Source organism: Rhinatrema bivittatum, chromosome 16 (genome assembly GCF_901001135.1).
Source record: "Rhinatrema bivittatum chromosome 16, aRhiBiv1.1, whole genome shotgun sequence".
Taxonomy (NCBI): Eukaryota; Metazoa; Chordata; class Amphibia; order Gymnophiona; family Rhinatrematidae; genus Rhinatrema; species Rhinatrema bivittatum.
Window position 1 is genome coordinate 8,481,710 of NC_042630.1, and position 24,734 is coordinate 8,506,443.

At 41.2% G+C, this 24,734-nt stretch overlaps 2 protein-coding genes across 2 annotated transcripts; both read right to left on the reverse strand.

Moving 5' to 3' along the window:
• Positions 1-821: 821 nt before the first annotated feature.
• LOC115078063 (olfactory receptor 1509-like) lies at positions 822-2,240 on the reverse strand. Its single transcript, XM_029580673.1, has 2 exons — positions 2,121-2,240; positions 822-1,788 (listed from the first exon to the last, which is right to left on the reverse strand). The coding sequence occupies exon 2, from the start codon at positions 1,771-1,773 to the stop codon at positions 826-828; it is 948 nt and encodes a 315-aa protein (XP_029436533.1). The 5' UTR covers positions 1,774-1,788; positions 2,121-2,240; the 3' UTR covers positions 822-825.
• Positions 2,241-19,928: 17,688 nt separating this feature from the next.
• LOC115078074 (olfactory receptor 1509-like) lies at positions 19,929-20,876 on the reverse strand. Its single transcript, XM_029580695.1, has one exon. The coding sequence runs from the start codon at positions 20,874-20,876 to the stop codon at positions 19,929-19,931; it is 948 nt and encodes a 315-aa protein (XP_029436555.1).
• Positions 20,877-24,734: the final 3,858 nt, after the last annotated feature.

Here is a 24,734-nt window from a genome sequence, read left to right on the forward strand (position 1 = left end):
GGTAGCATTAGCAATCATTTGCCAAGCATAACGTTTGTGATATCAGGTTCTCAAATTGGCATATTTTCTATAAATCGCTGAGCAAAACTGAATGACAATAAAACAGGATTTTAGTTTATGGGTAGGACAAAATCCACAAAATGTTCTCTGCTGATAACACAATCGAGGTCAAGGATTCATTATAAGCAATAAACCAAAGAGGTCAGCTTTAGAAATTGATAAATAGGAAGGAATAAGGGGAGTTTGTGAGGCTGAGTAGGATTCACTTAAGGGTGGAGGGAAATCAAGTTCCAATAAAGGTCAAGTCTCACATCCAGAGAATGAAATTAAAGACACATTTGTTCAAGGGTTACCAAACTGGGATGATGGTGCCATATCTACACTATAATGCCACACAAAACCGGAAATTGCTTAAATACTGGAAATGAGAAAAGTTAATATGGAACAATAACAGCTTATTTACTCAAAAGATATTTAATGTCTCTCAGGAAAAAAAAAGGCTCCTGAGTCTCAAAAATGATTTTAAGGAATCAAGAAAAAAACTTTACAAAAGTCATATCTAATAGTGGTATAATATTTGCAAAATCAGAATTTGTGGATTCTGTGTGGCATGTGGCAAGAGATATAGCTCCCAGTTTGGGTGAATGATCAGGTAATTCACTCAGGTTTACTGTACCTTTCAAAGGAAATCCTATGAAGACAAGTTAATCAAGGGGAAAAGATCTTCAGAGCTTTACGCAGTAGAGTCAAGGACGGACATTAATCAGTCAGTGGGAGAAAGTGGTTTACACGATGCAGACTTTATTTACAAGACAAGAAATGAGTTTAGGTGCCTCCCTGGAAAAGAGACTTTCCTTTCAGCCTCCTCATGGCTTTTTTCACCTCCTCGTTTCTCAGGGTGTATATGAGGGGATTTAATAAAGGCGTGAGGAACGTGTAAAACACAGAGACCGTTTTATCTGCTGAAAACGTCACCGAGGGTCTCATGTAAATGAAGACACAGGGGCCAAAAAATAGAGTGACTACCAGGAGATGGGAGGCGCAGGTAGAGAAAGCTTTCTGCCTTCCCTCTGCAGAACGAATTTTTAAGATAGTGGAGATGATATATATGTAAGAAATGAATACCACCAAGAAACAACCCAGGGTTATCGATCCATTATTGGCCATAGCCACAGCTTCATTGAAATCGATGCTGGAGCAAGCCAACAGAGATAAGGGGTGGACGTCGCAAAAAAAATGGTTTATCTCTTTGGGACCACAGAAAGGTAACTGTAATGTAAGTAATGTCTGAGTTAGGGAATGAATGAAACCAGCTACCCACGTAGAGACTACTGAATAGAGACATGCTCTTCTGCTCATGATTGTGGTATAACGCAAAGGATTGCGTATGGCAACGTAGCGGTCATAAGCCATTAAACTCAGGTGAAAGCATTCTGTACCCCCAATGAAGTGGAAGAAAAACAACTGAGCCATGCATTCGTTGAAAGAGATGGTTTTGCTCTGCGAGAGAGAGTTAACAAGGGCTTTGGGGATAGTGACTGTTGAATGACCTAAATCTAAAAAAGACAGGTTGCTGAGGAAGAAGTACATTGGAGAGTGCAGATTTGAGTTCACATGTATGGTGACCATGATGAGAACATTCCCAGCTATGGTTAACAGGTAGACAATTAGAAACACCACAAAGAATACTATCTGTAACTCTGGAGTGTTGGAAAGTCCTAGAAGGATGAATTCCGAGACTCTGCTTTCATTCTTGACTGCCATATATTCCATTTCATTAAATTATACCTAAACAGAAACATAAGTGGGAATCAGGAGAATTAAAAAAAATGATAACGATGCAAACAGAACACCTTAACTAATATTCTGTATTAAGGTGCTAGATGATCTTGATCGGTCATGTTCGGCCTTCTATATGTTCAAGACACATTCATTAGCCCATATGAACCCGCTGAATCAAGTCCTTTCCAGGCCAACCCCTACAGATAAGACCTCTCTGCCCCTTACTTCCCGCCCTCCTATACAAAGTAGCTAAACTATGTCTATGTTTGATTTTGCAAGTAAAAGTGGAATCAAAATTCGAGCCATCTGCTAAGTAAAAGAAAACAAAAAGAACTTACCATTCTTTGCTTTCTCAAGTATAAGTCCAAATATTGCTTCTCACCAAACTCTGACATGTACTGGTGAAATGAAAAGGGTTCAGGAGGAAATAAAGTAGAACACATAGGCGAGGAGATGTGAGGCTTTCATTATTCCGCCTGATAACGCAGCTCCTTTTCCCTTAGCTGTGAAGGCTCCGTCACAGAATCCATTCTTTGCCTCTGGAACCCAGAAAGATTGATAGTCCTGGCTTCTAAGGATCACAGTACTCAACACGCTGACCTATTTATGCTGCTTCTGGGGTCCTCGGGGACTAACCTCTGAGATCCACACACCCACAGCTTCCTGCTCCAAGCATCCTCAGTCACAACACTGAAGCTTTCTTTGCAGACTCTGTGCCAGGTAGAAATGTAGAGCAAAGTCTGCTCCACTTCCACCCCAGCTCGACTCAACAGAGTCTGCAGCCTCCTACCCAGCATACCCCCAGCATAGTTTAGGACTCCCTTCCCCAACCCAACCCCAACACTTTGTACTCCCCCAGCACATTCTGGATCCCAGTACAGTCTGTTCTCCTTCCCCAACCACTAACCCCTAATTTAAAAAAAATGTTCCTGTTCCCAGCCTTCTCCACCTTCTGCCATGAAAACAAGTTTGAGCTGCCTGGGCAGTCCCTGCCCCTGTACATCCTTCCGCTTAATTTCTTTACCTACAGTAGAATTGGTTATATTAGGAGCAGGCAGTTGGGGTGCACATGCATAGAGACCAGCTGACAAAAAGAGAAGGACAGACTGTGCTGTAGTTGGGTTCAGGGGCGGATTGCTCTATCGGGGGATCGGGCATCTGCCGGTGGGCCGGTCGCTCTAGTCATGTGGTCTGCCGAGCACGGCTCTGTCACAGCCGCACTCAGCAGACCACATGACTAGAGCGACCGCACTCAGCAGACCACATGACTAGAGCGACCGGCCCACCGGCAGATGCCCGATCCCCCGATAGAGCAATCCACCCCTGAACCCGACTACAGCACAGTCTGTCCTTCCCTTTTTGCCAGCTGGTCTCTATGCATGTGCACCCCAACAGTTCCCTGCCTCTGAACCTGTGGTACCTGAAGTTGTTTGCTCATCAGTGTGTGCATGTGCCCTCCACCAGCCAGTGACAGACAGTCAGTTTCTGGCTAAGCACCAAGCTCAGATTTAGGCATAGGCGAGATAGGCAACTGCCTCCAGTACAAAAGTTTTATAGGCGATGGAGCGCCATTACCCCTGTCAATGTCTAAATCCTATGTGTGCTGCTGTCCCACCACTTCTGCTCTCCTGCAGTACCAGCTGTGATGGCTGCAGCAGCACAGAACATGAGGAAAAATCAGTGTGGGGCCTCCCATAGCCCTTTCACATTGACGGAGCCACGTGTCCAGGCTTCCCTGGTAACAGAAAGCCCATGTGGCTGACGGGGTCAGATCATTAGGGAGAAAGGGCACTAATTTTTTTTTCTTGGTCTGTGCTACTGCCATCGGAGTCAGCACCACAACTAAAAGATGAGGTGAAGGTTACATCCCAGGCAGAGGATTTGGGCAGGATTTCAGAGTGATCATATTAAGAGCTTCTCGCTGGCTTCCCTTTGAACAAAGAGTGAAATTGAAGATTTTAATCTTGGTTCACAAATCTGTCTATGGCATTGCTCCTTTGAGTTTATCAAATGTATGTATTCATCATGTCCCCTCTTTGGCACTTCAGTCAGTGACTCAAGGTCTGTTATTTGTACCGTCAGTAAGACAGCCTCACTTGCCCATGACTCTAAGTAGTCATTTTTCAGCCATAGGTCCTGTTTTTTTGGAATGCTTTAACCTCAGACCTTTGCACTCTTTCTGATTTTAAAGATTTTCAAAAGCTTTTGAAAGCACATCTTTTTAAGGAAGCATTAAATTAATTTTAAATTAAATTTAAATGTTAAAGTGCACTGTACAATGATTTATGTTGTTTTTAGAGATTTTTTTATATTTTAGAAATACATATTATTTATTTATTTATTTATTTGTTTCCTAATTTTTCTAAACCGATGTTGGTATAAACCTTCACACCGGTTTATATATATTAGTTTTGTCTGTCTGTCTATCTGGATGTTAATATTATTCGATTTTGGAATTTTCTGAGCACAGTCATCTATTATGTGAGGGATAGAACTATTTGAAATAAATAAAGGAATGGAGTAGCAGGCTATTGGTTAGAGAGGTAGGTTACAAACCAGAGTTCAAATCCCACTGATGCTCCTTGTGATCTTGGGGCAAATCATGTCAACTTCCACTGCCTCAGATACAAACTAACCCCTAGAGTCATCGTTCTGCTATCTTTATAGCAGAATAATGAGATGTGAAATAAAGGGGCAGGAGGGTGATAGTGGGCAGTGTGGTGCAGTTTTGTGCACTATCACCCCCATAGCGCCACAGGAAAAGGTGTAGTTATTGCCCGCAGCGCTGCCGGGCGATAACTCTACTCAAACCCCACCCCCACTCCTCCCCTTCCCCTAATTAGAATAATACTGCCGCGATGCAGCCGGTACCCTGCGCGATAAGGCTGTAGCACCCGTTATACCGGCACATTGCAGAATAAAGAATGACCCTGTTGGACTGTGAACCCTCTGGGGACAGTACCTGAATGTAATCCCACTTTGAGATGCTAAAAAAAAAGAGGAATGTAAATACATTTAAAAATAAATACCCTCCCCCTCCCCACCACAGGGACGAAGGGGAGGATAACGTCCCCTGCCCTCATTGCCAATGGGCAGACACTGGCTTAATCCAGCCCTGCTAAACACATTTTCTAGAGAGATAGAGACTGAAAAAGTGCCAGTAATGAAGTGATTCATGAACTCCATCTAAAAGAGAGAAACAGTTTTTGTTTTGATTATACATCGTTTAAAAATTGTTTATGTATGTTCCTTTGTCAGCCGCTTAGGGTCCTTGAGATAAGAGGCATAGAAATAAAGAATAATATTACATAATATTACATTTCATTTTGCCACTTTACACAAGCCAAGCGGAAAGGATTTTCCCAAGGAAAGATTAAAAGAATAGCAAAAAGAAAAGCCAGCCTGGTTTCCCTGTATAGAACTTTTTCTTTCACCTCAGATGCACCTGACATGACAAATTAAATTTTGACTGATTTTATTTTGCAATTCAAGTATGATTTGCAACAGAATAGCTTACAGCTAACCCTGGTGTGGCAGGCCATCTATTATTTTTTTTTAACACTAGAAGCCCTCCTGTTGAAATTTTACTCAAAAAATCCTAAAGCAAAGTAAAGTTTTAATATTTGACCTTGATATTCAAATAACTCCTTAAGAGTTTTCAGTCAGAATACCCAATCCTTTTTGAGCCTAACATGAAATGAGTTAGTGTAGCTTGTCACTTTAAAGAGATTTTTTCCAGTGGATTTTTGAAAAGTAATTAAATTATGAATGTGTAGGAAAAATGCACAGATCGGCAGCAGCCAGGGTGGATGTCATAAGATTTCCAAGCCCCAGAGAGCTTGAGTTGCAGTGGTTAGTGATCGCTGCCCTACCAGTGATGTCATCATCATGCACTTAGTACTCTGACCAGATTTCCGCATTTCATGTACTCCCTGGTGCACTTAAATCTCAAGGGGCATCATTAAAGGGAGACTATTTTTTTTCCACTTTTATACTCTTGGGAAATCCACTGTTCACAGAGAAGGGCAGGAAAGAAATCTAAGGCCACCTGTGCTCGCTTTACATGTGCTTATTTTAATTTCAGATGACAACATAGTAATGGGCAGGAAATTAAAAGTCTGGAGAGGAGAAAATACAGAAATGACAATCCCCACACTTTGAAACTTTTCTGAATGTTGAAGAAAGTTTTGTCTTTCCTCATGAATTTTATAGCTCAAATTGCAATATTAAGTAGGAGGAAAAACTAAAGTAATTTAATTTAAAAAAAAATTATAAAAAAAAAAAGTGCAGGCAGTCGTGCGCAGGAAACGGATGCTCAATCGAGAAGCGTCCATTTCCCGAACCCCTGGCTGTGAGATGTTTAGGAAATCTGACGCCGATAAACTCGGCGTCAGTTTCCCTAACCGGCAGAGGGCCGACACACTCAGGCTCTCCTTAGCAAGGAGGCGCTAGGGTGTTGGGGAGATACCTATTCCAGGAATGGTTTTCAAGGGTGAGGATTCAAATGAATTCAACCAAATCGTAGTGAATCTGGAAGCTGTAGTAGAGCAGATTGATGTACTGAAGAGTAGCGAATCACCCAGGCCAGAAAGTATACGCCTCAGGGTTCTGAAAGAACTAAAAAATGAAATATCCGATCTATTACTAGTAATTTATAACCTATCAGTACCGGAACACCGGAGCATGGCCAATAATTTAAAAAGGCTCTAGAAGTGATCCAGGAAGCTACAGACAAGTAGGCCTGATTTTAGTGCTGGGAAAAATCATGGAAACTATTCTAAAGAACAAAATCACAGAACATTTAAATAGTTTGGGGGTAATTTTCAAAAGGAGTTACATGCGTAAATGTAGCTACTATTGTAGCAATTTTCAAAAGCCATTTACTCAAGTAAAGTGCACTTATGTGAGTAAATCCTATAGACAAGTCAATGGCATATATTGTAGCAATTTTCAAAAACCCACTTACTCAAGTAAAGTGAATTTACTCCAGTAAACCTGGTTTTTACTCGAGTAAATGCTTTTTAAAATCAGGCCCATATTTTTTAATCGGACACAGACAGCATTAATTTACCTAAGGGAAGTCTTGACTCACAAATCTACTATTTTTTTTTTAAGGGATTAATAAACATTTGGATAAAGGTGGGCCACTAGATTTAGTGTATTTGAATTTTCAGGAGGTTTTTGACAAAATCCCCCATAAGAGACTCCTAAGAAAATTAAAAAGTTCATGGGATAGGAGGTAATGACTTTTGTGGATTCAGACTGGCTAAAAGAAAGGAAACAGAGAGTAGGATTAAATAATCATTTTTTTCAATGGAGAAGTTAAACAGTGGAGTGCCTTAGGGATCTGAACTGGGACCAGTGTTTTTTAATATATTTATAAATGATCTGGAAAGAAGATAATGAGTGAGGTAATCAAATTTGTAGATGACACAAAATTATTCAGAACTGTTAAATCACAAGCGGATTATGACAAATTGCAGGAGGACCTTGTTAGACTGGAAGACTGGGCATCCAAATGGCAGATGAAATTTCATGTGGACAAGTGTAATGTGATGCACATAAGGGAAAGTAACCCATGCTGTAGTTATATGATTACCACCCAGGAAAAAAATCTAACCCCTAGGGGTGGGGGACGATACTGGGCAGCCGGCTGCACCGTGGTGGTGTGGTATGGCCTGCGGTGATGCAGCTGCACTGCACACTATTGCCCCCATAGCACCATGGGAAATGGTGTAGTTATTTCTACCAACAATAATATGAAAAACATTATCGCCCGCAGCGCTGCCGGGAGATAACTCCGCCCAAACCCAACCTTCACTCCTCCCCTTCCCCTAATTAGAATAATACAATTGCGATGTGGCTGGTATTGAGTACAATACCGGCACATCACAGCATAAAAAATGATCCTGTTAGTTTCCTAATGGACAATACATTGAGGCCATCAGCTCAATGTGCTGCAGTGGACAAAAAGGCAAACAGAATGTTAGAAATTATTAGGAAAGGAATAGTAAATAAAATGGAGAATGTCATAATAACTGGTGAGAATGTCATAATACCATGGTGAGACCATAACTTAAGTACTGCATGCAATTCTGGTCCCCACATCTCAAAAATGATATAGTTGCACTGGAAATATTACAGAGAAGGTTGACCAAAATGATATGGCTCACTTATGAGGAAAGGCTAAAGAGATTAAGGCTGTTGAGCTTGGAGAAGAGATGGCTGAGGGGGGATATGATAGATGTCTATAAAATCATGAGAGTACAAGAATGGACAGATGTGAATCAGTTGTTTACTCTTTCAAATAATAGAAGGATTAGGGGGGCACTCCATGAAGTTAGCAAGTAGCACATTTAAAACAAATCAGAAAACATTCACTCAATGCACAATTAAATTCTGGAATTCATTGCCTTCCCTTCTCCTCAGCCCCTGACCAGCACACTCTGAACCACTTCCCAAGATACTCGGATCCCCTCCCACTTCACCAGCTGAGTCCCAGCACACTCTGCCCTCCCCCACCCCCACATATGCTGACCCCCTCTAACCCCTGCACTCTTTTCCTCCTCACCAGCCTGACCCAGCAATTTATGCCCCTCTCACCAGTCCAGCATCTGCACAATCTGACCCCTTCCACAGCCGAACTCCAGCACACTGACCCACCTTCCCCTGCTCCACCCATGCACATTGTGAACCCCCTCACTGACCTGATCTAGGATACAGTGACCACCACTCCCCCACTGGCCCAGCCTCAGCATTTTCTTTCCCAATCTGAACCTTGACCATAGCACACTGGGATCCACTCTCCTCAGCTCTGCCCAGCAAACTGTGGCCACCTGCACAGTCTAGCCCCTTCCTTCCCCAGCCTAACCTCAGCACTGTCTGCCTCCACTCCGCAGCTTGACCGCAACACAGTCAGTGCCACCCCCATGCCAGCTGGACTGAAGTACAGTAGGTTGGACCCCCTTCCCAAGCTCAAATCCAACACAGTCTTCTCTACTCCTATTGCAGCTTGACCCAGCACAGTTTGTCCCCCTGCTCCACCAGGGACCACTTCTGTGTTGTCACCCACAGTGAGGATGGGTCACTTGAATCATACCCTTCAACCCAACATTAAATCAGTTGCTAGTTCCCTCCACGTGGGCAGATGCATGGTTGGTGACACTGCTGCTCAGGCAGACTCACTTCAGGCTCAGTCTTGCAGGTAGACAACCTTTGTGAATGGCAGCTGGGATGTATCCTCCGCACCATGGACAGAATAACTGACCATATTGGATAAACCAGATTATTATCTAGTATGTTGCTGTAAATTTATTACATGTGTGGGGTTTTTTTATTTGTGTTTGTTTGTAACTCAATTAGGATGTAAGACAAGTTATTCATAAATAGAAATAAATATTTATTTAAAAGCATTTCCACCCCACCAATCTGAATGGCTTGTTCTCAGCAGGGTACAGCTTTGCAAACATAAATATAAGTGACTAGTAGTAAAATCCCATCCAAGGATGGGGAAATACTGTGACGTGTAGGAGATGCATAATTGAAATGTGGGACAGTAAAACTGCACCCCATTCCCTCTTTCCTTTATCTTTTTTTCCAAAACCCCTTTGATCCTCTCACTCTCCCTCTTTTATTTCCTCCCCTATCCAATCCCTTCACTTAGCCTGGTTCCCTCCCCTCCCATGAACTCTTTAGTCACCCTGGTTTCCCTCAGGAACTCCTCACTTACTCTGGTTTACTTCTCCCTTCCAATCCCTCACTCTCCCTGGTTCACTCCCTATCCCATTCACCCTGATTCACTCATTCCGGTTCATTCCCCTTCCCGTCCCCAGTTCACTTACTCACTCCCCCTGGTCCACTCCCCACCTCCAATCCCTTGTCAGTTCATTTTCTTTCCCCCAATTTGTGATCCCCGGCTCACTTTCCCTGACTCCACCTCCAGACCCCCTTAATCACAAGCTCCTATTGGCCAAACAGGAGGAGGAGGACGGAGCCCTGCAATGTCCTTAGCGTGTCCTCCCTTCTCCCGTTCCGGGGCCCAAGATTCATGATTTGAACAGGTAGTTCAAAGCATGGCATTCACGCCCTAGCAGGGAAAAAGGAAGATGCGTTGGAGGCTCTGCATTAACTCTACCTCCTCCACCTCCTCTTTGGTTGATTGGAGTCAGAGAGTGACAGGGTCCAGCTGGGAGGGTAAATTGCATGGTCCACTGCCCCTGAGGGCCAGCTCTAGGGCAAATGGTACCCTGGGTGGAAGTCATTGCTGGCTTTCCCTCCTCATTGTCTGTGTTTAGGCTATGGCAGGATATCATTCACGATGGCCATGCCAGGTCTCTCATTGGCCATGGTGTTATAGGGTTTGCCACTCCCTAACCCCATGGCAATCCATGGTGATCCATGTTTCATTAATTCCCACCCTCCCTTCATTTACTCCCTTACACATATGGTGCATTCTACTACTCCATGGGGAACATCTTTAGCTAAACTTGCAACCTGTTGAATGCATATGCCTTCTGAATTTCTCTAATTTCATTCTAATGGAGCGGTGTCTCAAGAAAGGTAGATTTGGTGCTATACAGATATCAGATACATGTATTAATCCAGGTAGGCCTTCATCTCTGAGGGGTAAGAAAGTGTTCTGTTCTTTTCATTGACCTCCGCAGCTTTTGGGACATTGGAGTGACTTTGTGGACCTGTCAATAAATATATTCTGCAGCTGTGAAAAACGAGTCTGAAGACATAGTCCAATGGCTTCCTCATATGAACGTTTCTAGTCAAACAAACCCTCTTTGTATAGAAGTAAAGAATTATAACATATGTCCTGCTAAATCCATAAGGGAATCCTCATTTTCAAAAGATTGAGATTTTAAAAATCCTACTTTCAAATAGAACCAGGACCTTTTTAAATTCCTTAAAAGTCCTAATATAATTTTATTAACTTTCTAAAGGTATTCCATGTGATCCACACAATATAAAGCCAACTATTGGGTTTTTGTTTTTTTTTTACAGATGATCAGCATTGCCACTAAACTGAAAATCAAACTAGGCAAACCAAACTCTATCTGTCTGTGTGTTTGTGTTCAGTGGATGCTTCTGCTTCCGGATATGAACTAGAGATGACTAAAGCACTGCGAATGCCCTCTAAAGGATATTTGCTGCTATGACTCGTTATAATATACAGGGCTGAAGAATTTGGAACCCTGTTTTAGAAAGTAGTTTAGACTGACAAATATTCTCTATCAGCTCATAGGCCCTTTGGTGCTATTTTTTATTGTCACTTAAAAGGCACACAGAGACAGAACCACACTTTAAGACATAAAACGTCATCAGCAATCATACCTCACTTTCTCAACTAGAATTTAAATATAGATAGATAGATCCAAATTCATGATAAATTATTTTCTTCTATTATCTTTATACTTCAGGTCTTCGTCTTGTTTTTAGTTTTCTTTTTATATTTCCTTTGAACTTATAAATGGAAAAAAAAGAATTTATCTTTTTTCTGGGTAAATATCATTTTTGTTCTTATTGCAATAAACAATACATTTCCAAGAAAATATAATAAAAACTGAAAAGGAAGTTCCCTATTTAAGCTGCTATGCTTAGATACTGCCAGTATAATTCTTTGATCCTTGTAATAAATTTTCTTGGTAATTAGGTCATGAATAACTGATTTCATTGCTTCCTCTATTATTAAAATATAATTTATTTTTGTGAGTTGACACATTGGTATTACTGCTTCCACCGGGTTAGCACATTCAAAAACCTGTTTTTAAACCCAACAAAGATTTAGATAAATCTCCTTTTTTCCCCTCCTACCTCTCATGCACGATATTCACAGAAGATGAGAGTAAAACCAGGTGACTTTTGATGTGTGTGCAAAGTGTCAATGGGAAATGTTGCACCATCAACTAGTTGCTTTACAGTAACTTGTGAGCATAAAAGTAAAGGCTATAAACTGAAACATTGTATATTTATAAAATTACTTTTAGAGGCCTGAGAGCATTAGGAAAGCAGGTAGGTTTTTGTTAAGCAGAGGAAGTCCTTCCAATCGCTGTGTCACTCAGAGCACAGTAATATTTAGCAGTGTCTGTTAATTGAGTCCTTTCCAGATGAAGACGACTTTCTTTTCCCGTGGTGTTCAAGAAGGATTTGAAGCCTCCAGCCTTTGAATTCCCTGGTCCATCTAGTGCTTGAAATGAAATAAACTGCAAGGTATCGCCAGGGAATTGCCTGTACCAATGTATACCATTAAAACCCACAGCTTTGTAGGTGCATGAAAGCTGGGCAGCATCTCCTTCTTTCACTGTGATTATGTTCCCAGACTGGAACACTTCGGTCTGAGCCAGGACGTCTGCAACAAGATAGAAACTATGAAATGTCTGTATTCTTACAAAGAAGCCCACTGAAGCGTCCGTGGCGTGGAAAACACAGCTTTTTATCCAACAGTGAAACAGTCCAAACACCGGGAGCGCATCTCAGACATCCCAAATTATTTGCTAACACTTGTGCATACAATTAAAATACATTGTGTAAAGAGACTACCAGTAAATACTACAAAATCATAATTAAGATCCTAACAAGTGTTTCTGTTACTGAGTCATTTAATATTCTGAACCAAAAGCATATCAATCCTGACAAATGAATCCCCTAACCCTATTATTTTCAAGACATCGATATTTATTCAAAAACAAATCACAGCATTTCTTTAATACTAACCCAAAGGAAATTCATTGATCAGTATTTTATTTACCTAATATCCCACAGATCCCCCAGATCATCCATAGTCTGATTATTCTACCCATTCTAACAGACGAATGGTTCAGTTACGAGTTAAACACAGAAGCAGCAAACAACCTTAAACCTTTTTAAAAATCAGGGGGCGTGGATTCAAATTCTGCATTTACATTCAAGGAGGTGAGGGCGGAGAAGGGAAGTATGAGTAAAACTTTGTGATATCACAGCTCCTGTTCGTGCACAGTGGGATCCATAAAATGATAAATTCTGTCTTTTACATCAAAGGAAATGTCCCAGCTTTCTCTGTTTCTAGCTCCTAAAACAGTTTGGTGTTTTGTTCTCTCTCTTGTTCTCAAGTTGTTGTAAGTGTTCCTTCTTGGTTTGTAAACAAATGTGTGTTCTAGTTATCTTAATTCCACTGATGTCCCTTTCTCACACATACAGGCAAATGACAGAAGATAAAAGGAAAAAAAAAGGAGGTAAAAAGAGGAAGGGCAAAGGAACTAGAAAAAAAAAGATAAAGTAGGTATGAAAGGCAGAGATTTTCTAATGAGACTACTTTCACTAAATCCAATCCAATTATTTCTTTTTAGGAATAAAGTCCATTTTTTTAGTAGCATTAAGTAATTTTCTCAGAGGAAGAAACAGCGATATCACAGGATGAGTCGGTATATATAACCCCCAGGCTGGCTAAATGGAACTACTAGTTTTTCTGGCAAAGATTTTGGGCGCCCTCTACTGGATGTAATGTTTTCATTCACAAAATAAGTGGTGCCTTTGAAGGAAAACACAGCAAGTAAAGCACCTCAAAGCACGCAGTATTTCTTAAAAAATTCTATCAAGCTCTGGAATTTGTTGCCTGAGGATGTGATTGGTGCAGTTAGTGTAGCTGGGTTCAAAAAAGGTTTGGATAAGTTCTTGGAGGAGAAGTCCATTAATGGCTATTAATCAAGTTGACTTAGGGAATAGCCACTGCTATTAATTGCATCAATAGTGTGGGATCTATTTAGTTTTTGGGTACTTGCCAGGTTCTTATGGCCTGGTTTGGTCTCTGTTGGAAACAGGATGCTGGGCTTGATGGACCCTTGCTCTGACCCAGCATGGCAATTTCTTATTTTCTTATGTTCTTATATGGGGTACACATTAAGATGCATTTACATGAACTACTTGAAATATTTTTGTCCTTAATCTTACCACTACTGCATAATGGGGCAGATTTTAAATGTTACGTGCGTGGGGTACATTTGTGCGCGCTACCCAGCACGCACAAATGTACACCCAATTTTATAACATGCGCACACTGCTGTGCGCATGTTATAAAATCTGGGGTCGGCGCACGCAAGGGGGTGCACACTTGTGCACCCCTTGCGTGCGCCGAGCCCAAGAGGAGCCCCGATGGCTTTCCCCATTCCATCCAAGGCCGCTCCGAAATTGGAGCGGCCTTGGAGGGAAATTTTTTTTCAATCCCCCCCTACCTTTCCCCCCCTTCCCCTATCTAACCCACCCCCCAGCCCTAACTAAATCCCCCTCTACCTTTCTTTCAGGAATTACGCCTGCCCAAGGCAGATGTAACTTGCCATGCCCCGGCACAACCGCTGTGCCAGAGCACTCGGGACCACCCCCAGACTGCCCATTTTGGAAAGCCCCAGGACAAACGCACGTCCCGGGGCTTGCACGCGCTGCCGAGCCTATGCAAAATAGGTTTGGCGTGTGCAGGGTAGGTTTTTGGGGGTTACGCACATAACCCTTTGAAAATGTACCCCAATCTGCATAGGCTTTTCCTAGTTTCATTCCCCTACTTTTCAATATATTTATAAATGATCTGAAAAGAAATACGACAAGTGAGTTAATCAAATTTGCGGATGATACAAAAACTGTTCAGAGTAGTTAAATCACAAGCAGATTGTGATAAATTGCAGGAAGACCTTGTGAGGCTGGAAAATTGGGCATCAAAATGGCAGATGAAATTTAATGTGGATAATGTGGATAAGTGCAAGGTGAGGCATATAGGGAAAAATAACCCATGCTATAGTTACACAATGTTAGGTTCCATATTAGAAGCTACTACCCAAGAAAGAGATCATAAGAACATAAGAACATAAGATCTAGGCATCATAGTGGATAACATTGAAATCGTCGGTTCAGTGTGCTGCGGCAGTCAAAAAAGCAAACAGAATGCTGGGAATTATTAGAAAGGGAATGGGGAATAAAACGGAAAATGTCATAATGCCTCTGTATCGCTCCATGGTGAGACCGCACCTTGAATATTGTGTACAATTCTGGTCGCCGCATCTCAAAAAAGATATAATTGCGATGAATAAGGTACAGAGAAGGGCAATCAAAATGATAAGGGGAATGGAACAGTTCTCCTATGAGGAAAGACTAAAGAGGTTAGGACTTTTCAGCTTGGAGAAGAGACAGCTGAGGGGCGATATGATAGAGGTGTTTAAAATCATGAGAGGTCTAGAACCTTATGTGAATCGGTTTTTTACTCTTTCAGATAATAGAAAGACTAGGGGGCACTCAATGAAGTTAGCATATGGCACATTTAAAACTAATCAGTGAAAATTCTTTTTCACTCAACGCACAATTAAACTCTGGAATTTGTTGCCAGAAGATGTGGTTAGTGCAGTTAGTATAGCTGTGTTTAAAAAAGGATTGGATAAGTTCTTTGAGGAGAAGTCCATTACCTGCTATTAATTAAGTTGACTTAGATAATAACCACCGCTATTACTAGCAACGGTAACATGGAATAGACTTAGTTTTTGGGTACTTGCCAGGTTCTTGTGGCCTGGATTGGCCACTGTTGGAAGCAGGATGCTGGGCTTGATGGACCCTTGGTCTGACCCGGTATGGAATGTTCTTATGTTCTTATTAAAATAATTAAACAGATGTGTAATAGCTGTGACATCTGGTGTACTAGTAATAATTTATTACTAGGACAAACGAGTAATGAATTCTTAAATTAACAATTAATTTCCTTGTTTTTGAGAAACATTATTGTTTATATGTACAATACCACATCCTAGAAGAGAGATCAAGTCAATGCTTTGACCCAATGAAAGGCACATAGCTCTCGAAAGCTAATGGCAAATGTATTGTTTGTCCAATATAAAAAAAATCATCAACTACAAAATTATTTCTTGACCTTTACATCTAGATATCACAGTGAAATAATAAAATAGCTGCTTAACAAAGGAACATAAGACTTGCCATACCAGGACAGACCAAGGGTCCATCAAGCCCAGTATCCTGATTCCAAAGGTGTCCAAATCCAGGTCACAAGTACCTGGCAGGATCCCAAGGGGTAGAGAGATTCCAAGCAGCTTATCCCAAGAATAAGCAGTAGATATCTGCAACTCCACCTAAATAATGGTTTATGGACTTTTCCTCCAGGAACTTATCCAAACTGGTTTTAAAGGCAGCTACAATAATAGCTTTCACCACATCCTCTGGCAACACATTCCAGAGTTTAATTATGCATTGAGTAAAACAATATTTTCTCTTATTAGTTTTAAATGTATTACCCAGTAACTTCATTTTGTGTCCCCTGGTCTTTGTACTTTTTGAAACTGTAAACAACTGATTAATGTTTCCCCATTCCATTCCATTCCACTCATTATTTTATAAGCCTCTATCATATCTCCCTTCAGCCATCTCTTCTTCAAGCTGGAATCCTAACCTCTTTAGCCTTTCCTCATAGGGGAGCCATTCCATCCCCTTTATCATTTTGGTCACTAATTCTGCTATATCTTTTTTTAAATGTGATGACCAGAAATTTATTTTATTTTTATTTCAAAACTCTTTTATACCGTCGTTAAGTTGGAAACCATCACAACGGTTTACATATAGGCACGATAAAATTATGAGTGGTATAGATTACAAATTAATCATGTGCCATCATAGTACGGTAACAGTAAAGTACAATAAGCTATTTGTTTAAGTTAAGCTAATCAGTTTGGTATGACATTTTATCAGCAGTACAAAATTAACATTATCATGAGTTTGTTCAGTGCATCCATATCACCTTGGAGCAATACAGAGGCATTATGATATTCTCTGTTTTATTCTCCAGTCTTTTCCTAATAATCCCTAGCATTCTATTTGCTTTCTTAGCTGTTGCTGCTGCTGCAAACTGAGCAAATGATTTCTATCTAGATCCTTTTTTGAATGGTGATTCCTAATGTGAAATCTTTCATTAAACAGCTATAATTTAGGTTACTCTTCCCTAAGTGCATCACTTTGCACTTGTCCACATTAAATTTCATTTTCCATTTGCATGCGCAGTCTCCCAGTTTTGCAAAGTCCTCTTGCAATTTCTCACAATCTTAATGTGATTTAATAACTTTGAATAATTTTATGTCATTGGCAGATTTGATCACCTCACTTATTGTTCCCATTTCCAGGTCATTTATGAATATATTAAAAAGCATTGGTCCCAGAACAGATCCCTGGTGCTCTCCACTATTCACCTTTCTCCATTGGGAAAATTTACCATTCAGCCTTACACTCTGTTTTCTATCTTTTAACCAGTTCCCAATCCACAATAGGACACTGCCCCATTCCATGTTTGGGTTTTTTTTAATTTCGTAAGAAGTCTCTCATGAGAGACTTTGTTAAATGCTTTCTGGAAATGCAGATTATACTATATCAACTGGCTTACCTTTATCCACATGTTTATTTATGCTCTCAAAAAAATGTAGCAAATTGGTGAGACAAGTCTTCCCTGGACTAAATCCATTTTGATTTTGTCCCATTAAACCATGCCTATCTATATCTTCAGCAATTTCATTCTTTAACATAGTTTCTACCATTTTGTTTGGCACAGACATCAGACTCACTGTTCTGTAGTTTCTGGCTCACCACTTGATCCCTTTTTAAAAATTGGCATTACATTGGCAACCCTCCAGTCTTCAGGTACTACAATGTTAATGACAGTTTACAAATTTCCAATAGCAGGCCTGAAATTTAATTTCTCAGTTCTTTTAGCACTCTGGAATGTATATCATCTGGTCCAGGTGATTTTCATAGTAACAAAGTAACATAGTAATGATGGCAGAAAAGGACCAAATGGTTCATCCAGTCTGCCCAGCAAGCTTCTCATGGTAATATCTACCACACCGTGTAGGTCACCTCAGGTTTCTCTTAAGGATGCTCCATTCAGTTACCCCCAATTCTTATGATAAGGGTAGAACTATTTACAATAAAAAAACTAAGCACCCATAAAACATTACTGCTAGCAACATTTTTAGAGGGTGAGGAGTCTTCCAGAAAATTGTAGCAATGCTGACTAGCTTTGCTTTTGGACTTGGCTGTAGAAGCAGTTCTGTGCTTTTCCCCTTATGTCTGCATATCAGTACCCCAGACTATAAAAGTCTGGGCCTTTGTATCAAATTCCCCTCCATACCCCCTGTCAAAATGGAGAGTGATATTGCAGTTGCTGGAAAGGATAATTTTCCAAGAAGGGGAATTATTGATCTTTGGGGAAGGAGAGAGATGGGGGGGGGATCAATAACCACTATGGATTGGGTGTGAGACATGGAGGCTCTAGGACCACATGGGGGGAGATGAGTATCACTGGAGAAATCAGAGGAAGGAGCTTGCTTGAGATAGAAAAAACAGGATCACCATAGCAGAGAAGAGGAGGAGAAAGGGGGCCACTCTCTCTACCCTCCATCCACAAAACCCAACAGTGTTTAACCTTCAGTTGTCATTCACCCGCCAGAGCTTACTGAGCACATGTGGGTTAAGAATGGCTGGGGGGGATTGAACACTGTTGGGGGCTGGATATGAAGAATCACTGGGATGATGAATAAAAGTGTGAAGAGTGTGTTTGTATATCTGTGTGTTTAGGAGAGAGATTTTACAACCTGTCCTGATCCTATTCCCCTCACACTCAGTTCCTTTTTGTCTACAGGTTAAGCATTCTTGTTATGTTTACCCATTCTCCTCATAAGAGACAACTCTCAGCTGATAATGCACCAAAAAGAACTGCACATGAGAAGGGAGAGAGAGACTTTTGGTGTCTTAGGGTTTGCTCTCCTTTACTTTTAACTAAAAGTAGCAAATTGAGTTCATGTTTTAAGAGGGAAACTACAAATTCTTCTAGAATTTTTTTTTTATTTTTCAATAAGAGCACAAATGATTTGCTTTGAGAAAGGTGATGCTTATATCCTACAAATAATATTTTCTGTGATCTCTTGAACGCTCTGTTAATTTATCATTTAATCACCTTTTGAAAGCTTCCTTTGAAATAAAAAAAAATCATCATTCACAATTTTGAAGGAAGCAAAAGCACAGAAAGAAACAAATTCACATCTTCAGAGAGAAAAACATGTTATTTATTCATTAGCGTAAAATTAGTAATCATTTGTCAAGCATAACGTTTGTGCTATTAGTTACTCTAAAATAGTCACACATTCTTTTTTGGATTGCTGATCAAACCTAAATGTCAATAAAACAGGATATTTTCATTTATAGGTAGGACAAAATGCACAAATGTTCAAAGTATTAGATTAAATATTATACAAAAGTAACCAAGAGGCCAACTTTAGAAAAAAATGAATAGGAGGGAGATGGTGCTTAGGAAGCAGTCAGAGAGAGTAAAAAGTGGTACTGGTAGCAGTAGGATTTACATAAGGATGAGGAGAAACCATGGTCCAGTAATAGTAAAGGTAAATTCTCACATCCAGAGACTGAAATTAAAGGCATATTTGTTTAAGGGTTATGAAATTATGATGACCATGCCATATTTACACTGTAATGCATTACATAACTTGAGCTTTCTTAAAGATTGGAAAATGACAAAAATTTACATGGGATAACACATTTTGTTTGCTTAATAGATATTTAATTTCTTTTAGGGACAAAATATGCTCTTAAATCTCCAAAAAACAAAAAAAAAGAGTATACTAAGCACATATTCGCATAAATCAGACTTCCTGCATTCTATGATGCATGAAACAAAATATGTAATTCCCAGTTTGGTTCAACGATCAGCTTATTCACTCAAGTCTGTTATATCTTTGAAAGGAAATCCTGTTTTAAAAAGAAATCAAAGAGAAAAAAATCACCAGAAATTTATATATCAGATTCAAGATCGAACACTAATCCCCTCTCCCTGACCAAGCACCATCACTGTTCCCTCTAAGCTTTATATGTGCCTGCAAGGACAGAAGTCATGAACCCACACACACAGCGAACATAGCATGCAGAAGATATCCCCACATTTGCACTATACAGGATCATAGCGCACACATTTGAACCTGGCTTATTAAAAGTTGCACAAAAAGAAAAATTTTGAAGACACAGTCTGTCAAAAAATGAGGGCTCATTGGACCCCAGTACTCAGCCCAATCAGTGAGAGAAGATGCTTTACACGATGGTGACTTTATTTGGAACTCAATACGTTATTTTATGTGCATCTCTGGAAGAGAGGTTTTCCTACCTCTCAGTCTCCTCATGGCTTTTTTCACTTCCTCGTTTCTCATAGTGTATATGATGGGATTTAACGAAGGGGTGAAAAGTGTGTAAAAGACGGAGACCGTTTTGTCCGCGGAAAATGCCACCGAGGGTCTCATGTAAATGAAGATACAGGGGCCAAAAAATAACGTGACTACCATTAGGTGGGAGGCACAGGTAGAGAAAGCTTTCTGCCTTCCCTCAGCTGAGCGAATCTTTAAAATGGTAAAGATGATGTAGATGTAAGATATGAACACCACCAAGAAACAAATCACAACGATCATTCCACTGTTGGCCATAACCAAGATTTCATTAATGAATACACTGGAGCAAGCCAACGCCGATACCGGATGGACGTCGCAAAAGAAGTGATTTATCTCATTGGGACCACAGAAGGGTAACTGAAGTGTAAGTAATGTTTGAGAGAGGGAATGAACGAAACCGGCTACCCACGTAGAGTTTATCAAAAGGAGACAGGTTCTTCTGCTCATGATGGCGGTATAACGCAGAGGATTGCAGATGGCAACGTAGCGGTCATAAGCCATTAAGGTCAGATTAAAGGCTTCTGCTCCCCCAAAGAAATGCAGGCAAAACACCTGAGCAAAGCAATCCTGGAAAGAGATGGCTTTGCTCTCCGAAAGGAAGTTAATAATGGCTTTGGGGATAATGACTGTTGAATGGCATAAGTCTAAGAAGGACAGGTTGCTGAGGAAGTAGTACATTGGAGAGTGCAGCTTTGAGTGCGTATGTATGGCTGCCATGATGAGAAGATTCCCAGCTATGGTGAACAGGTAGACAATTAGAAACACCACAAAGAATACTATCTCTAGCTCTGGAGTGTTGGAAAGTCCTAGAAGGATGAATTCCGTGACTCTACTTTCATTCCTGACCGCCATTTATTCCACTTCATGAAATTACACCTAAAGAGAAACACAAGAGACACGAGAATGAATGAAATGAGGGAGATGTAAGTAGAACAGGAATAACATTAATATTCTGTAGTAGGGACTTAAGGTGCCAGGCAACTTCGATCTGTCAGGTTCAGCCTTCTGTGCCAGCAAGAATCATTCCTTAGCGCATGAAACCTGCTGCCAATATTCATACAAACAACTCACAGTCATACTTCAGTTGTCCCTGAGAGCACATCATTCACGAGTTGGATTACAGTGTCATAAGGTACTTTTTTTATATTTTAAATTTACTTTTAATACCCAAATTGGATGGTTAAAGCTGTATCCAATCTGTTATCTAACTGATCCCCCTATCCCACTCCTACCCCTAGAGCTGGCTGTACAAAGTGATCCTGAAATTTGTGAATAAACACCTTCCCATCAGTAACTATTTTAAAAGAAATCCTAACTCCATGCATTTAAATCTTTATAAATCCTTGGATGGATACTTTTTCCACATGAAACCTATTCACACTTTGCTACCGCGTCAATGTTAGCAAGCGCTGCATCCTTACCCTGCAGGTGAGGCACAGAAGGACAGCAGGACAGCGAACCTCTGTCTCAGGTGTAAAACAAACCGAATATATTTTACATTTGCTGGGAAGCAATTTGCCTTCCCATAGTTTGACGTAGCTATAACTCATAAAGCCACTTGCAGACGGCTTTAGATATTTCATTCTTAGGCATCACATGGAGGGGGGAGGGGTGTATGAGGGCGTCCGCCCCGAATGTTCCCAAATAGTGGTGTTGAATTGGGCCCCTCTATCCCACCCCCATACCTTTAACATCTCCCTACCCTCCCCCCCCCAAACTAAGTAGGAAAACTGCCTATGCTCTGATTTTGCAAGTAAAGGAGGAATCCAAATGCAAACACAATCCGGCATATCTGCTAACTAAAAGCAAACAAAACGTATTTACCAGGCTGGGCTTTCTTAAGTATAAATATTGCTTCTCTCTAAACGCTGACGTGTACTGGTAAAATGAAAAGTGTTCAGATCAAAATAAAATACAACACATAGGCATGAATATGTATGGCTTGGCTTGCATCATTCAGGCCGATAACGCAGCTCCTTTTCCCTTAGCTGGGAAGGCTCCGTCACAGAATCCATTCTTTGCCTCTGGAACCCAGAAAGATTGATGGTCCTGGCTTCTAAGGATCACAGTACTCATCACGCTGACCTATTTATACTGCTTCTGGGGTCCTCGGGGACTAACCTCTGAGATCCACACCCACAGCTTCCTGCTCCAAGCATCCTCAGGCACAACACAGAAGCTTCCTTTACAGACTCTGTGCCAGGTAGAAATGTGCAGCAAAATCGCTAAAGATTCATTTTAGTAATCATTCAGGGCGTTTGTGCTCCATCATCTCTTTTATTTATTCGTTCAGCATCATAAGAAAGGTCATTCATATTAATGAGGTAGGTTAGAAGGGAGCAGACCCCTCACGCCTTTACCTTAGGTGCTATACAAACAGAATACAAATCTATATCAGTGCAGCATTTTATGCTAAAAGGTGTCTATTAGTGGAGAGTGATAATGTCTCATAATAACATTATTTTTTTTCACCATTATCCAGTAATTCCAAGAGGAGACCTGAGTGAGTGTGAGTGCATGAAGAAAGTAAAATGTGGCAAATAATATAGGGATACTGTGGCTGATACCCATTGATAATTCAAGGGAGGGCATGTACAGTCCAAATGAGAGTGTGCATTACTTACATTCTCTCTCTCTCTCCCTAGGCTCATCCCAGCACTCCCTGCCATGCCTCTTCATCTGAACCCTGGCACCCTTATCTCCCCCTCTTCCTGACCAATCACCAATCCCATCACTGTTCCCTCTAAGCTTTATATGAGCCTGCTAGGACAGAAGTCATGAACCCACACACACAGCAAACATAGCATGCACAAGATATCCCCATATTTGCACTATACAGGATCGTAGCGCACACATTTCAACCTGGCTTATTAAAAGCTGCACAAAAAGAAAACTTTTGAGCACACAGTCTCTCAGGAAACGAGGGCTCATTGGACACCAGTACTCTATCCCCCACCCAGCCCAATCCCAAGTCTCTATGACTACAAAACTGCCTGAACCTTCTCCCCAGTCTGTCCCAGGGTTCCCGCCCCTTCCCCCCTGGCTTGACCCCAGTACTCTGAACCTCCACTACTGCCCAGTCCATTCCTGACAGACTTCTTCTCCCCAATGTTTGCACATTCTGACCCCCACCTCTGTAGTATTCTCTGAAACCCAGGGAAATTCCTCTGAGGCCCATTTATTATTTCCAAATTTTTATAAACTGTACATCCAGTATAGGACTAACCAGAATGGTGTATAGCAAATAATCAAAATCACACAAAAGCAATCATACATAAAAATTAATACAATTAATACAATGAAATTTTAAAAAACAGTAAAACAATATAAAATAGCCAAGACTTGGAGAGTAGTGCTTGCTTATATCTGCAAGTGTTCCTGCTTTCCCCCTGCCAGCCCTCCGGCTGTTGTCACTATCCTTCTCCCCAGTCCAGACTCAGCACTGACTTCAATGCTCTTTAGCCTGACCCCAGAACATTCTACCCTTCTCCTTAACCCACAACTAGCACCCTCTATTCCTCCCCCTTTCAGTATTCCCTTCTCCCTTCACCAGACTGACTATAGCAGTTTATGCCCCCCTCACCAGCTCAGCCCCAACACACTCTGACCTTTTTTGCAGCCTGATCCCAGTATACTGAACCGAACTCCCCAGCTCCATGCCGATATACTGTGAACCCCTACACTAGCTCGATCCCCAAACATTGGAATCACTCCACCATCCCCACCATAGCAGTCCAGCATCAACACTCTGTGCCCCCCACTCGGCAGCCTGGGACCCACCTTTCCCAGTTCTATTCTGCAAATGGTGACCCCCCCCCCTCATTTGCATGATGTCACATAGCATGCCCCCACTCCCCAGCTTGACTGCAGCATGGTTTGCCTCCCCGTTTGCCAGCTAGATTTCAGCACAGTCTGCCCCCTTCCTATTCCATCATGCTCCACATTATCTGGGCCCCCTTCCCCAACCTGACCCCACACAAACCAGGCCCCTGGCCCCAGAACAACACCAGCACAATATGAGGTCCCTATAGCTGATTCAACCCCTTTTTTTTCAGTATTTGACTCAGAAATTAAACTTTCAATCAATAAAGACTTGGTAAAGTTTTAGCTTCGGCTTTTCAGTCATTACACTTCCAAGCCCTGGAGAGCTTGGGTTCCTGTCATTGGTGATTACTCTCCCGACGCTATAGTGTACCGTTGATGTCATCATCTTGGAAGTGCACACTGACCAGTTTTCTTCCTTACAGAGAGTCCCTGGTGTACATAAATCTCAAAAGGCATCATTAAAGGGAAGGTTTCTTTTACCACTCTTATACTCTTGGGAATGTTCACAGAGAAGCTCAGGGAAGAAATCTCAGGCCATCTGTGCTCTCTTTACTTGTACTTGTTTTAATTTCAGGTGACAACACACTAATAGGCAGGACACATTTTGGAGAGGAGAAAACAGAGAAGTGGGAGCCCCTACATTTTGAAACTTTTCAGAATCCCTAGTGTCTCCTTTTTGGCAGAAGCAGTGGCTGTCAGCGGGTCTGACAGCCGACGCTTAATTTTACCGGCGTCGGTTGTCAAATCCGCTGACAGCCACGGGTCCAGAAAACGGACGCCAGCAAAATTGAACGTCCATTTTGGAACCTGCCAACTGATGGGCAGATTTTTGTTTTTAAGAAGTTTTTTTTGCGGGAAGGCCTCCAACTTAATATCGCTATGATA

What these genes read in the sequence shown, in the direction of transcription:
- LOC115078063 (XM_029580673.1), bottom strand. Translation starts at nt 1,773, where the DNA reads ATGGAATATATGGCAGTCAAGAATGAAAGCAGAGTCTCGGAATTCATC.
- LOC115078074 (XM_029580695.1), bottom strand. Translation starts at nt 20,876, where the DNA reads ATGGCGGTCAGGAATGAAAGTAGAGTCACGGAATTCATCCTTCTAGGA.